General features: G+C 41.0%; 1 protein-coding gene across 5 annotated transcripts in view; it reads left to right on the top strand.

The window, feature by feature from the left end:
- DLGAP4 (DLG associated protein 4) overlaps nucleotides 1-16,556 on the top strand; it is a 449,524-nt gene that overhangs the window by 350,493 nt on the left and 82,475 nt on the right. For all 5 annotated transcript variants that reach the window (XM_020801095.3, XM_078393225.1, XM_078393219.1 and 2 more), the window contains 2 exons: nucleotides 657-707; nucleotides 2,517-2,763. In XM_020801095.3, the coding sequence (XP_020656754.1) occupies nucleotides 657-707; nucleotides 2,517-2,763 (298 nt within the window). The remainder of the gene's footprint in view (nucleotides 1-656; nucleotides 708-2,516; nucleotides 2,764-16,556) is intronic.

A 16,556-nucleotide genomic window follows, 5' to 3' on the forward strand; every position in this document is an offset into this window, starting at 1 on the left:
AAAGTCCCTGTTAGGGTTGCCATTAGTCAACTTGTTAGTCAACAGTGATAACAACGAAGCCGCCTATACTGCTGGATTAGACTCAGAATACTATTTTCAGTGATGGCTTGATGACAGCTAGCATATGAATGGCAAAAAGAACAGCCTGGTTTGCAAATACATCTGCTGACATGCCCACTCACTGTCACATCCCACACGTGTGAAAATTGTGTTCATGCTGATTTCTTGTTTGGTCTCTCAACAGGTTCAGATGGGGTACAAGAATCTCAGCACTAATACTTTGGAATCATGTATTGCTTCTGCTTGCATTTTATCTCTCTCTCTCTCTGTCACACAAGTGACGAGTACAGAGTAGATTTTTACTGTAAGCTACTGACAGTCTAGTTGTCTAGTTTTAGAACCTGTTGAGTCAACATGTTAGCTTGTTTCCCATGGCTTGACTCTTTTTGGTCCCATGGAGTTTTGTCTCCTTGTGCTTGGTCAGCTGTCCATTGAATAGTTGGTTTTTCTTCTTTTCTTCCATGTGAGTGTCATGGGTCAAAACTGTCACGTGATTGTCGTTTTGTCCCCCTTTATGTGACGTAGGGGTGCCTCTGTGCTCAAGCAGCAGAATCCCTCTCCTTGGTGCTTTAATCTTCTCCAACTCTTTCTTCCAGATATTTGGACAACCCTCATTTACTCCACAACTATTTACACAAGAGGAGCAGGTACTGTCCTTGATCTGACAATCTTCTACTGCCTCTTACAGACACATGTGAATCTACCTTATATAGACGATCAGATCTTTGTCTATCTCCCTATTGTCTCCATTGACTGACAGTAGCTCACCTGGGGTTTCACCCAAGTATCTTTCTTGGCCTTATCTAGAGAGATCAGGAATTAATCCTGGGACTTTCTACACACAAAGTATGGGCTTTTCCATACTGAGTTGTGCCCCTGGTGAAGCACTTAAAACCATTCACTGGATACTTAACTCTTAAACACAGTATTGCTCTCTAATGGATCATAGCCCAAAATATTTGAGCCTTAGTTACCTATTGGGAAGAAGAGTTGTGGTAAGCTGATTTAATTAGCAATGACACCATTGTTCTGGGTATTATGCCAAGGGATTTTAATAATGCTTGACATTCCTTATTTTCTTTCAGTGGTGCAACAAAGCTCAGGGAGAATCTGTGATGTAGCTTTCTCGAAGTCAGTAGACTTAGATGATAATTTGAATTTTAGAGACTCCCTCAACTGCATGTGAAGGTCCAGATGCCAGGAATATGACAAATAACTCAAGGGGAGGTTAAGAAAACAGCCCTTTATTGCTCCCGTTTAAATTGCTGTTACATCTTATTAAGCAGTTTCCTACAAGGATTTAAAATATAGCTATAAATATATTCGCAAAGGCTATAAAATTAATAATACACCATCTTTAATAATCAAGACCACTATTTTGGGTGATATACACCGGGCATCAGTCACTGGCTTTGGCTAACATGATACCATGCAGAGTTTGAAGAAGTTACTTCCTTTGGAATACTATTCTCATTGCTCTGACCATGTTGCCTGGAGGATTCTGACAAATGTCGTCTAAAGAAGTAAAGTTTTGAGATTTCACTTGCAAGAGATTGGACAAATGTGAGGCAGGATCAGCTGGAATAAGATATTTTTAAATGCAACCCTTATCTTAGATGTCACACAGCTTCATCTGAGAGCAATCTTTTAGGCTAGGATTTGGTGCCAATAGTAGAGGTTTTAGTGAAATGAATAGAATTAATTCTTTCTGGTTGCAAACATCAGCCGGGATCTGAAGATCAGTTTTTCACAAGGGAATCCATTAACTGGAAATGTAAGAAGTTTGAGCATCATAAATTTATTTATTTTACTGTAGGTTTCTTTCTCCATGGGCTAGCCTCAGGCAATTGCAACATGCTCATTCAAGAAGATGCCAAGGGGGCATCCTTAGAGGATCTCCAACTGCTGTATATCATTGGTGAAATAAATTCACAACATTCTTCCCAGCTGATGACCCATCAAGCTGAATGCAATCTAACAGTAATGTATGGTGCACACCCAAGGCCTTGGTGAACTTCCAGGGCCTGCTCTTGCATACCTGTGTTACAAAACAAAGCCTGTTGTCAAGCACCTTACCTGCCAAAATGCCTGTAAGGTGGCTTGTGCAGCTTTCTGGGCCACATGTTCTGCAGTTCTTGTTGTCAAGTAAGGAATACTTTATCTGTATCAAAAGCCAACCGTGAGATTATGCACGGCAAGAATGGGAAACACAGCTTGTTGGACTGCAGCTCTAATCAGCCACTACCAGCATAGCCATTGATGAGAGATGATGGGAACTGCAGTCCAAAGACAGCTGGAAGATCACATATTTGCTTCTCTGGTAAAAGAGAAGAACGGTTGACCAACATGTAACTTAATAAACTGACAAACATAATCAATGTATCCAAACTGGTCCATAAGATTATGGGGAAGAGAAGGCCTCTTTGATCAGAGAATGACCAAGTGTGTTCTTGCAGGCAAGAGAAGCGGAGCTGAATGACCAATATGAAGGGATGTGTGAATCAACCTACAGTGAAGCAGAATCCACTGCTGTGGAAGTCTTGGATCTGCCTCTTCCAAGTTACTTTCGTTCCCGGAGCCACAGCTACCTCCGAGCCATCCAAGCAGGCTGCTCCCAAGAAGAGGATACTCTCTCTGTTCAATCTCTCTCTCCGCCCCCAGCCAGCAGCCTCAGTGGCAGTCGGACACTTCCCAGCAACAGCAGTAAGTCACGCTATTTGAAGCTGGGCAGAGGGGTGGAGCAATCAGAGAAAGGTGGGAGTACTGAGGCCTTTTGTGGGAAGATTGTGTTAAACAATAGAAATACAAGAGAAGTGTCCCAGTCATTGTTGCTTCAGGGAGGTCATAAGTGAATGCTAGTTCATAAATGGCATTGCGTTTACGTATGTTCCACGTTCACATTTGAATTTGGTTTGAGTTGTGATACTTAGAAGTATCTCTCTACCTGTTTTATATCATGTCTCTATAGCCACACAACAGTAGATGCCATGATTCATAAAACTTACAGATTATGATCTAATCAAAATATGTTATAGTATATAGTACTGACTGACAGTGACTTGTAAGTGCCATCAAAAATAGTGGTAGTTATTTTCGAGTAAGCATTCATTAGAACTGGTCTTCACCACTGCATCTCTAAAAAAATTACAAGGATTTTTGGGGTACATCAACAATAGGCATGTGAGCTGCCATCCATTGTCCCATTTATGTAGTCTCCGCCATGCCCAATTTACGACCATGCTGGTGAATATCAGTAGCTGAGCCATATAAATTAATATATGGATATAGCTCTGCTGAAAATAGGATTCCTGGTCTGTACTTGAAGTATATTTATTATCCAGGCTTTTAATACTGAGATTTAGTCATCAGGAGTTATCAGTATCTTCTTTCTTAATCTTTCATACAATCAAGGGCTAGTTTCCTAGATATTAAGTTGTAAGAAAAAAATATAGAAAATTATCTAGCTAATAATTGTTCTAAGAAGGATTAACCACAATTTCTTTGCTGATAAGGTTTTGTCATGCATCTAGGCTAGCACTGGCCTGTGTCCTTAAATGTTCAGCAAACAGCTGGCCAAATGTAAATCACTGCCAAGATGTCTCTCTTTTTCCCCCAATAATCCGCTTACTCATGGCAAAAGATTCTTTGCTTTTTTTTTCTTCCACAGATGGAGTGGAACTAGACGGCAAGCTAGGAGCCCAGTCCAGGTTTCATTTTGTCTCCCCAGATGTCATTAGGACTGTTTTTCCATTGACGTCATTTGGGGCAGCAACCCCAAGTGACTGCTAGAACAGTTCCACCCATACCCCGCCCAAGATGTCCAGGGAAAAGATTGTGCTATGATGTCTTAGTGAGTGGAGCTATTCAGCACAGTATTTGGGCTCCTGCTAATTTTCTCCCTTCCTCAATAGATGCCTCAGTTCACTTAATGGTAGGATGGTGCCCGCTGAAACTCAAGCACATGTTTAGCCCTATATATACTTTGATGTTTCTAGATGTTCCTGAATAAGCAGAGCAGACAGACTGACCTGAAAATTTTTCCTCCCTCACATGGGGATATTACCCTTGCTCCTGTGAACCCACCAGCATGACAACTACATTAAAACGGCAGAGTGTGTAATTTATGGTGTTGTGTGCATTGCTAAGTAAGCTGCTCAGGATGCAATCAGCACAGGATTTGTGGCTTTTCGAGATTTATGGATTGTCTCTTGAAAAATAAATTGCACTTGGCAATGGGGTAGGAAATCTGTTTCTGTTCAGAGACTGTTCTACTCTTTCCTGGGAAATAGTTTAGATTTTTCACTGGTTGATACATCATTCCCTTGTGCCCCCAATAGCTAGACAAACAATCATGGCATTTATTAATTATTAGTTGGACCATGCTAATGTGCTGGTAGGTTGCACTACAATTACACTTGCAGTGTATTTGTGCAATCTACCAGCACATGGATAGCTTTTTATTTAAAATATGAGATTTCTAGCTTTTCCAGACAGCATCTCTTACCTTGAAGAGCTGCATTATAAGCAGCCGTTCAATTGGTATAAATATGGTGGAGTTATTCCTGCTAACAATGATGTTTGTTTCCTTAAAAGCTTTGCGTTGCCAAATGAATATCAAAACAACTTTGAGTCTTACAAAAAAAATTAAAAGCTGTATGCTCTTTGTACCCAACCTGAAAACAAGAGTAAGTTTATGTCTTTATTAGACCACTAAAATCTCACATGCAGGTGCAAGGTTTCAGCTCCTGCAGGGCTCTTCATCATGCAGGGTATTAAACAGCTGCAGGTACAGAAGAAAAAGAAAATTCCCCCACATCATGGCCAGATGTAGCAGTAAGGCTTTTTTGTTTAAACCAAGTTCAAAAATGGAAGTTATGGGCTGGCACATTTCAGGTTTCCTCCCAGAGGATGCAGATTGCAGTATCCTTCCCAATCTTGATAGCTCTTTGTTTTGAAAGCTGTCATCTGTTTGTGAGATTGTAGTGACCTAATAAAGGTATCACTCACCCTTATTTTCAAATACTGTGTCTGCTACCCCACTATTCCCCTTGCTTATCGACTCTCCTGTCTAATAGAAAGAACTCTGGCTTTTGCATACGGCAGGCAGAAGAACGGGCCACAGAGCTAACTATTCCATTAAGAAAAGTGAGGGAGTCAGTTAAGACAGAAGATTTTGTATATAATGAAAGGGTAGTAGTAAACTGTTGGTTATTTATCATTAGGAAGAAATTGTGTCAGTAGGATTTTCTGCCACATGGCAAAGTAATGTGGCTGGCTTGGAGTATTGTGTGCCTCAGCTTGCTGAGATAGAGCATTTCATGTTAAGCCTTTCTGTAGCTTAAATGTCCAGCGCCTGACAGCAGAGGGGAAGTGAAGGAACAGCACTTGTCAACAGTCTCCTGTAACATCCCAACAACTGACTCTTTTACCAGCTGACAAATTTTAGATTTTCAGTGGCAAACAAGAGTAGATACCCTCAAAGTTTGTCCTGTCTGAAGTGAAATTTTGTCCGCCCCCCATGACTATGACTTTTGTTGGTGGTGGTATTCTAATTAGTTCATTTGCATCCTGTCCTTCATTTTCCTCTCTTTTGGTTTAGTGAGGGTATGGGGATCCTTTGGACCTCCAGATTCTTTGGACTACAAATACCATAATCTGTTACTATCAGCCAGGCTGCACGGATCTGATAAAACTCTTGGCCAAAATATTTGAGGGACAAATGTTCAGCATCTTCCTTACGAGGACTGTACCCTCTGTTTGTTGCAGACTAAACTGTCTGTAGTGCATGTTTTCAAAAGGCAAAATTTGGCAGTGATCATATACTTGATAAGCTACTTAGCCTTCCAGTTCTTAAATAAAAGTTTGGGTTGCACGGTATCTGAGAATTATTGCAGATCTGACAATCAAAAAGACAGATGAAATGCCTTAAAACAAAATACCTGCCCGTTGTAAAGTTCAGCATTGAGGAAGTAGGGTACAGCTAGCCACGGCACCTACTCATCTAATTGTCCAAAAGTCTCCCAACAGCTGCTTTGAACTCCCAACTGTAATAAAGAAATCCCAATGTGCTTTTCCTGAATGCCATTAGTGTATGGGTGTGGAAGACTAATACAGTACAGTACTTGAGAGTTTTGTTGTTGTTGTTGTTTTGTTTTAAGAATAAAGAAATCACTGTGCTGAGTTTCAAAGAGTCCTAGCAAATTGGCTTAGCAGCAGGTCAAAAAAATGGATTAATAGAGTGACAGACTAAGACTCTGGGGAACAAAGTTCAAATCCGTGCTCAGCCATGGAAATTGACTGGGGGAGTGGAACTGGTAAAACCACTTCTTAAATATTTCACTTAGCTTGAAAACCCTGTTAGGATTGCTTTAAATTGGTTCCAACTTGACAGCACGCAAGAACAAAGCTAGGTGCCTTCTCTGGTTTAGTGTCTGGGCTGAGCTAATCTATATGCCTGTTGTCAGTATCCACTAAAAGAATGTGTGTGTTTGAGAGTATCTGTATAAAAAAGAAAACCCTTAATGCAGTTCCTTTCAATCTAAACAAGCTACAATGATTATCTTAAATCAGAAAAAAAAGAAGTGCTGTCTTGATCCATAGGAATAAAACAAAACCTCAGGTCCACAAGGTGGACAATACCTTTATTAAGATCAACTATGAATTCACAAGGTATGTAAGCATTTGAATTCTCCAGAATGTGTCATCAGGAGGCTTGTGGCTCAGTCATTAAAATGCAGTACTGTAGCCAAGACCCTGCTCATGACCTGAGTTCAGTTCCCAAGTAGCCAGCTTAAGGTTTACTCACCCTTCCATCCTTCTGGGGTCAGTTAATTGAGTACCCAGATCACTGGTTGGGTGAGTAATGTGTAGCCTGCATAATTAAATTGTAAAAGCCCAAGGAGCATTTTAAGCACTATGGGCCGGTATATAAGCAGCACACTTTGTTTTGCTTTAGGTAGTAAAAAAGAAAGGAAATTTAGAGGGAAGCATAGATGTTCAACAACAAATCTTTAGCTAAATATTTGTACCATGCAAGTCTATGATTATAGTTGGTCTCAAGATGGTGACTGTTGACTTGATGATTTGACTGTTGATTTAGCAAGTCCTGCAGGTGTCACAGGATCTCTGGCAAACACCATTGGTGAGAAGAGAAGGAGTGAAATCCTGTTGTGCAGTTACACATGCAAATGGTCATAAGCTAAAAAAAATCTTCATAAACATTATCTGTTAAGTGACTCGTCATGCAACTAATATTATCTACAGTGATTTCTTCTGAATTCATGTCTAAAAAAATACACCATTTGCATGACTGCACAATGGGATTTCTGCCATCGGGGGGGGGGGGATCTTCTTGGGAGACACAAAGACAGCAGGCAACAATTCAGACATCTGTGCCTGGTCTTAAATGAATGACAAGTTTCTTAGGCAGCATTCAGCAGAAATACAAGAACTGATTTACAGTATTTATTTTTGGCATGAAATCTACAGAGGCATAATCCTGCTGGTTTGTGGGAAGTGAATGGCATACAGACACAGGTTACTTTGCTGACATTCAGCAGAAATGCAAAAAATTAAATAAATCTCCTACATATATATATGATTTATTTAATTTTATATATATCTTTTTGAAGACATTTTTGTCCCAGCTATTTCAGTTTGTTCTTGTTTTTAAGGAGGGGGGGACTATAGAGCAGGCCTAAATCCCCACTTTTACAACTTTTTTATATAATAAATAATCACACACCTGTGGTATTCAAAACTTGCTTTTATGGTCTCTGCAACTGAAGCTGTAAACTGGCAATGTTTGCATCACCAAGTGATGCTCAAGGAAACCTACCTGGCTTGAGCAACAGCCAGGCCATGAAACTTTGGGATTAAGCCTGAGGAAGATGTATTTCCATTGAAAGCTAGTTATCTACTTGATTTTTTTCCAGTGGTTCAATAAAGGTCTCATCTGCTTCTGCATTTGTATTGCTTTTTTAGGGAGGGGGGCCACACAGCTGTTTCTGATTTTTTTTTCCTATCACCAAGTGGAACAGCAAGAGAACAGAAATGGGAGAGAGTAGGCAGCAGATGTCAGAAAGGAGCATGCAAGCATGCTAGAGAGGGGGGTGTAAGGGGGAAGTCAGAAGGCACCAAAGGTTGGAGGTGAGTGTCCAGCCACCAAGCTAGTGAGAGGAGGTATCTGGGAGAAGTAAGAAGAGGTTCCGTTTTGGGAACATGAAATTTCTCCTTGTTGTAATTGAACATCTGGATGCACACTGGTGCTTCTCTGATAGATTCCTAAGAATTCAGCCTGTGAAGAGCTCTGCTGCCTGTATGGGCAAAGAGTAATATGCCACTGACAGAGGGCAGCTGACTGACAGTGTGTGAGAAGCCAGAGGCCTATTACTAATCATATCAACAAGCTCAGCTCTGACCCTACGTCACTTTCATGGCAGTAATAATTCTTTCCTTTAACATGTTCTTCTTTTTGACCTAGATTCCGTCTCTCAAAAATAGCTGTCTCTAGAAGTAGGCAGAGAATTATGCAGTTTGCATGGGTGGTTAGTGGGTATATGAAAACTTGCTTCTAGTGACTTCTTTTTGTGATTAATTCTCTTCCCAGTAACTGTGGGGGGGGGGGACTGAAGGAGGAGCATCAATAAAGTGCATTAGTTTGTAAAAAGAAGAGAGATTTGCTTTATAGCTATGTACACAGGAGGCGAAGACATATATGTTCCCCATGTTCTATGTATCCACACCTTTGTTTCCCTGTACTAAAAGTGTATCTGCACTGCACTGTTATATCACTTTGATACCACATTAACTTTCGTGGCTCCATCTTACAGGATCCTGACATTTGTAATTTGGTGAAGTACAGTAGCTCAAGAGAATCTTGTGCACTTTTCTGAAGTACAGTGTAGTGGCAAATTCAGAAGTGCAGGCTCCCTACAAGAGCACCACAACCCAGTGTCTCATAATGCAGTGCCTCACAGCCACACCTCCTTCTAGGATTATGCAATAAAAATTATCCCCCTTTTGTTGGTGGCTTGTGCAATATCTGAATAGCTTTCACATTGTAGTATTCTCAATTAGAAAGAATGAAAGGTTGTGTGTGTATATATATATATATATATATATATATAGTATTGGACCCACTCAAGATATATATAGTGTATATATATAGTGTATATATATAGTATATATATGTAATGCCTCCCCAACATCCTTGGGCCAGATTGACTAGAAAGCAGATGGTTTTCAGATGCTTTCCCAGTTGCAGGAAATGAAAAGAAGCTTCCTCAAAACAAACTACTCCAGCTCTCCTTCCTGTACCTCCCCCCAAAAAATCCCCTCACAATTCATCCACTTGTTTTGAGGCACTTTGCTTTAGCCAGTGTTGCACATTAGTCTGTGTATGAGTGCTCTCTTTCCTTTGCCTGTGGAAAAGAAAAGAAGGCAGATAATGCTGTTTATATAATATCAGTTGCCATTTCTTCCACCGTTAGCAAGTATCCTGGACTGATGCAGAATGGGAGCAGATCTTCAGCAGCAGGGTCTGTTATATCTGTGAGCTTAGGGCAATGTGGACACAACAGGATCTGGCCAGGCACCACCTGCCCAAAAAGTAAGATCACTTAACACAAACCAGCAGGAGTATGCCCCTGTAGATTTCATGCCAAACAGTACATTCCAGGCCTCCATATAATGGAGTGGTAGCAAACTGACACACTGCACTGTGCACATAAAAATTAAGGCATTTTTACACACCATAATTAGAAGCAAGTTTCCTCCCTCGTGTGGAGGCAAACTGAAACTGCAGCCTGAGTCAAGTATTTGCCTCTTCTTTAATTTAGCCCAGCTATTCCTATCTCTTCACAATACCCATTCTGCTTTCTTGCTTGGTCTTCCTGTTTTCCATAAAGATAACAAGACACATTCATTTGTAGGGCCAGTTTACATTTATGGTTATCTCCAGTGCTCGACCCCTGAGGATTTGGTGCGATTGCCAACTGGTAGCACCATTGGTGAGAACAAGTGCCAAAGATTGTCATCCGATCATCGTGATTTATGTGACAAGACAGCCCTGAAATTGCAGAGGCCAGGAATGTGCCTCCAGCATGCACATTTGCATAGGGACCACCAAAACAGCAAAGTAGCACTTAGGTTTCCCAGCATGTATAAACAATGTGTGTGCTGCTTGAGTGACTCCAATAATGGGCATCTAAAGTGATCTTGGCTACTTCTTTCAGCTGTTCTTTCCCATCTCTGAAATAAGAACCATGATAGCTGAACTTACAGAGTTGTTTGAGGACAAATGAGGTGTGGATTGTAAAGTATTCTGTGCAAGCCACAATAGCTGCAAAAATGACGAACACAAGGGGAGAAATAGTACACTGAGCAGATGTAGCTAGAGGCAATATTATGTCAGTTCTGGCATTCAAAACGCATGCGGCAGGTCTTCAAAATAATGACACTAGGTTCATAACGATATAGCATTCCCAAAAACAATTTTCACATTTAAGCATTGCATTAACTTTTGTTTTGTTTTGTTTTTTATTATATATAATAAAATAGTTTTGGGGAATGTTATATCGTTATGAACCTAGTTATATATATATATTTGTTGTTGTTGTTTTCGCTTCAGAATGTATGGTTTTAGAATGGCCTGAAATTCTTCAGGGGTTGTACAGACCCTCGATACTGATATTTGCTGCATTCTCATGCTGGCATACATACCAGCTGCCTCTTAGCAGCCACGTTGGCAGGAACCTAGTGTTTTTGCCATAAAATTATCTCATGCACTTTCTGATCTCCGTTCACAGCCTTGGCTGCCTTCTGACCATCTGGTCGCCTTATGTTACTCTGCTGGCCGGTTAGATTATCCTTGTAGTGCCACATAACATGCAAGTACTGTAGCTGGGTTCATTTTTTTATTATTATTTGCTTCATTTATACCTTGCCTTTCTGCCAAAAAAGGCAGTGGCTAATCATTCAGCACATCCCATTTCGTGTCTTATGTGCACCAAATCAGAATATGCACAAAACAGATCTTTAACACAACCTATAATGATGTCAGTGGTACCAGACCTGGCCACACATTGCCCAACATGTGCAGGGCTCTCACATATATGTTGTGTCCTCTCTTTCAGGTGATGTCCCTCACATTTCTCATAGTGCACAAACTCAGATTTGGAGAGTTTTCCCATTTACAGGGACCTGTTTTTTTAAATATATATATATATATACAATATAGGCAGCTATGCAGCATGCTGGCTCTGAGCGACTGCATTTGGCTTTGGGACTCAAATCTAGAATTAGTTTTGTATATCACACTACCTTGCTGCACTCAAATTTCTTTTCTCACCTTCATTGTCTCTTTCTTACAGTCTGTATGCAGACACATAGAGGTACTCTACTTGCAGATAATACCACACAGCACCAGAAGGTAAATGAGAGGTGGATTGCAGTGTTCAGATAGACAGAAATTGTTGAACTAGTCCTGTCCATTTATCTACCATATAAAGCCCCACAGTCAACCCACTTCTTCCATAAAAAAAGGATTGCCTTTATGGGTTAATTTAGTCCATAGAGGTAATGTCAGTTTGGAGCTAACTGAAATTAATGAGAAATCATATACAGACCTTTCCACAAAAATTGCAGGGGGTAGAGAGAGACTATTCCCTTCCTTCCTAAATCGATGGATCCGGAAGCAGCCTGTCTTTTTCATTATCTTCCTTGTAGTTTGTCTTCAGTTCTCTTCTGCATTCCCTTCAGTTAATTCACTTGACTGCATTTAATTACTGTATATGGTATCATTACTGAAAAACTCAGATCCATTTTGCAGTGTTTCACAAGGTGCAATCATCCCATTAAAGGCATATGTGCAGCCAAACTGTAGAAAGCTCACAAGCAGGCTTCTGCTCACACTTCCTATTTTTCCTTCTGCACTCTGTACTCCTCCCTCAATTATATTCCAGATTGTTTCCCATCTCATGGAGGAGATACTGGAGAAGAGAAATGGGGCTGAATCTCTCTTTTTTTCATGTTATTGGATTGACTTATATTATTATTCTTATGCAAGACTTTTATTAAGGTAGGAAATCATGATATCTCTTAATAGACTAGGTAGGGATACTTCTTGTGCACATCAGAGGTAAAAGTTTTCCTGAACTTGTAGGCTTAGTTTTGTTGTATTTTCAAAAGTAAGCAACCTGGGCCAGCATTAAGGATTCACATTGCTGGGCACGTACCAATGCCCACACCTCAGTAGGGGGCACACACCAGCTTGTGGTGCTGCTCTTCTAGCCTGTGCTGCCTCCTCGTCTGCTCTCCTCTTTCTCTGGCCCGGAAGGAGAATAGGAGTGAATGACAGGAGCAAGGAGACCAAACAGCTACCACTGCTGTTACCACCACCACTTCTGCTCAGCCACTTGTCTGATATCCAAAGGAGCTGTGCCAGTTAGAACCGCAGGCAACAGAAGAGTGGGTAGGTGATGGAGAGAAGGAGAGAAAAGTCCTAATGATGCATCTCATATCTCACCCAAAGGTTCCCCTAAACCCAAAGAATGTAGATGGATATTGTTGTCCCAAACAACAAGACATGCAAAACTAAGTTACATGATGCATTTAAATTTTCTTTCTTTGTATCACAATTTAAAATTATGGATGCATGTGAAATATGTTGTTGTTGTTTAGTCGTTAAGTCATATCTGACTCTTCGTGACCCCATGGACCAAAGCACGCCAGGCCCTCCTATCTTCTACTGCCTCTCGGAGTTGTGTCAAATTCATATTGGTTGCTTCGATGACACTGTCCAACCATCTCATCCTCTGTCATCCCCTTCTCCTCTTGCCTTCACACACTCCCAACATCAAGGTCTTTTCCAAGGAGTCTTCTCTTCTCATGAGATGGCCAAAGTATTGGAGCTTCAGTTTCAGGATCTGTCCTTCCAGTGAGCACTCAGGGTTGATTTTCTTCAAAATGGATAGGTTTGTTCTCTTTGCAGTCCAGGGGACTCTCAAGAGTTTCCTCCAGCACCACAATTCAAAAGCATCAATTCTTCGGTGGTCAGCCTTCTTTATGGTCCAGCTCTGACTTCCATACATCGCTACTGGAAAAACCATAGCTTTGACTATCTGGACCTTTGTCAGCAAAGTGATACCTCTCCTTTTTAAGATGCTGTCAAAGTTTGTCATCGCTTTCTTCCCAAGAAGCAGGCGTCTTTTAATTTCGTGGCTGCTGTCACCATCTGCAGTGATTATGGAGCCCAAGAAAGTAAACTCTGTCACTGCCTCTGTATCTTCGCCTTCTATTTGCCAGGAGGTGATGGGACCAGTGCCCATGATCTTAGTTTCTTTGATGTTCAGCCTCTGACCATTTTTGGCGCTCTCCTTTCACCCTCATTAAGAGGTTCTTTAATTCCTCCTCACTTTCTGCCATCAGAGTACTATCGTCTGCATATCTGAGGTTACTGATATTTCTTCCGGCAATCCTAATTCCAGTTTGGGATTCCTCCAGTCCAGCCTTCCACATGATGTATTCTGCATATAAGTTAAATAAGCAGGGAGACAATATACAGCCTTGCCCCACTCCTTTCCCAATTTTGAATCAATCAGTTGTTCCATATCCAGTTCTAACTGCTGCTTCCTGTCCCACATACAGATTTCTCAGGAAACAGATAAGGTGGTCAGGTACTCCCATTTCTTTAAGAACTCGTCATGGTTTGCTGTGGTCCACACAGTCAAAGGCTTTTGCATAGTCAATGAAGCAGAAGTACTGTAGATGTTTTTTCTGGAACTCTCTGGCTTTCTTCATAATCCAGCGCATGTTAGCAATTTGGTCTCTAGTTCCTCTGCCCCTTCGAAATCCAGCTTGTACTTCTGGGAGTTCTCAGTCCACATACTGCTGAATCCTGCCTTGGAGGATTCTGAGCATAACCTTGCAGTGTGTGAAATGAGTGCAATTGTATGGTAGTTGGAGCATCCTTTGGCACTGCCCTTCTTTGGGATTGGGATGTAGACTGATCTTTTCCAATCCTCTGGCCACTGTTGAGTTTTCCAAACTTGCTGGCATATTGAATGTAGCACCTTAACAGCGTCATATTTTAACTTTTTAAATAGTTCACCTCCGCTGGCCTTGTTGTTAGCCATGCTTTCTAAGGCCCACTTGACTTCACTCTCCAGGGTGTCTGGCTCAGGGTCACCAACCACACTATCTGAGTTGTCTGAGACATCCAGATCTTTCTGGTATAATTCCTCTGTGTATTCTTGCCACCTCTTCTTGATGTCTTCTGCTTCTGTTAGCTCCCTATGATTTTTGTCCTTTATCATGTCCATCTTTGCACATAATGTTCCTTTAATATTTCTAATTTTCTTGAACAGATCTCTGGTTTTTCCCTTATTTTCCTCTATATCTTTGCACTGTTCATTTTAGAATGCCCTCTTGTCTCTCCTTCCTATTCTTTGGAAGTCTGCATTCAATTTTCTGTAACTTTCCCTATCTCTCTTGCATTTTGTTTCCCTTCTCTTCTCTGCTATTTGTATGGCCTCATTGGACAGCCACTTTGCTTTCTTGCATTTCCTTTTTTTGGGGATGGCTTTTGTTGCTGCCTCCTGTACAATGTTATGAGCCTCCATCTATAGTTCTTCAGGCACTCTGTCCACCAAATCGAGTTCCTTAAATATGTTCTTCACTTCCACTGTGTATTCATAAGGGATTTGGTTTAGATTATGCCTGACTAGCCCAGTGTTTTTTCCTACTTTCTTCAGTAGTTTAAGCTTGAGTTTTGCTATAAGAAGCTGATGATCACAGCCACAATCAGCTATAGGTCTTGTTTTTCCTGACTGTATAGAGCTTCTCCATCTTTAGCTGCAGAGAACATAATCAATCTGATTTCGGTATTGCCCATCTGGTGATTTCCATGTGTAGAGTCGCCTCTTGTGTTGTTGGAAAAGAGTGTTTGTGATGAACAGCTTGTTCTCTTGACAAAACTCTATTAGCCTTTGCCAAACTTACCTGTTGTTCCTTTTATCTCTTGACTCCCTACTTTAACATTCCAGTCCTCTATAATGACAAGGCCATCTTTCTTTGGTGTCAGTTCTAGAAGGTGTGGTAAGTCTTCATAGAACTGGTCAATTTCAGCCTCTTCAACATCGGTGGTTGGTGCATAAACTTGGATTATTGTGATGTTGAAAGGTCTGCCTTGGATTGTTATTGAAATCATTCTATCATTTTTGAGATTGTCTCCCAGTACAGCTTTTCCCACTCTTTTGTAGACTATGAGGGCTACTCCATTTCTTCTATGGGATTCTTGCCCACAATAGTAGATATGATAATCGTCTGAATTGAATTCGCCCATTCCCGTCCATTTTAGTTCACTGATGCCCAGGATGTCAATATTTATTCTTGCTATCTCCTGTTTGACCACATCCAGCTTCCCAAGGTTCATAGATCTTATATTCCAGGTTCCTATACAGTATTTTTCTTTGCAGCATTGGACTTTCCTTTCACTTCCAGGCACGTCCACAGCTGAGTGTCCTTTCAGCTTTGGCCCAACCACTTCTTTAGCTCTGGAGCTACTTGTCCTTGTCCTCCGCTCTTCCTCAGTAGCATGTTGGACACCTTCTGACCTGAGGGGCTCACCTTCCAGCATCATATCTTTTAGCCTTTTGTTTCTGCCCATGGAGTTTTCCTGGCAAAGATACTGGAGTGGCTTGCCAGTTCCTGCTCCAGGTGGATCGTGTTTAGTCAGAACTCTCCACTATGACCTGTCCATCTTGGGTGTCTCTGCAAGGCATAGCCCATCGCTCCTCTGAATTACTCAAGCCCCTTCACCACAACAAGGCAGCAATCCATGAAAGGGATGTAAAATGTAGGTAACATTAAAAAATAAATTAACATATTAAGAGAATTAGACTATTGTGCTAGCCTAGTGGGCTACTTCAATAGCATTATCTTGGCACTAGATCCTCTTTTTGTACACATGGTGGGACATAAATTGCATTCACATGCTACATTGATTAAATTTCTCCACATTCACAGAAAATTTGTCTTGTATCTAAGTACCCCTATTTTATTTGATTATTTTTTGATCTTCCTACTTCACTTCGAAGTCTGTTAAGTGACTTCTGAGAGACACTCTTCAGCATTCATCCATTCGGCAACATGTGTTTATTGGGGGTAGGTTTTAGGTAGCTAGTAATAATCCTGCATGATTCATTAAGAGCTACACCCACTTGTTTGGCATGCACTGATTTATACCATATGGCATTGACATATTCTGCTATGGAATAGCACAGGGACAAATCTGTTGTTCTTATTGTTTGTGGGTGTGCACCTCAGTCTGACCCAGCCAGTTTCCCAAGTATGCTATTTCTGGTGGCAACTTTCTGTTTAGACAATGTCAGGGTTCGATCCAGAGTAACACCCAAATACTTTGGGGTAGGGTAATGTTCCAAAATCCTAACTTTCCAGCTAACTTAGAGCTTCCTCCCTGCTTCTCTGTTATTAAA

Source organism: Pogona vitticeps, chromosome 4 (assembly GCF_051106095.1).
Source record: "Pogona vitticeps strain Pit_001003342236 chromosome 4, PviZW2.1, whole genome shotgun sequence".
In the NCBI taxonomy this organism is placed as follows: domain Eukaryota; kingdom Metazoa; phylum Chordata; class Lepidosauria; order Squamata; family Agamidae; genus Pogona; species Pogona vitticeps.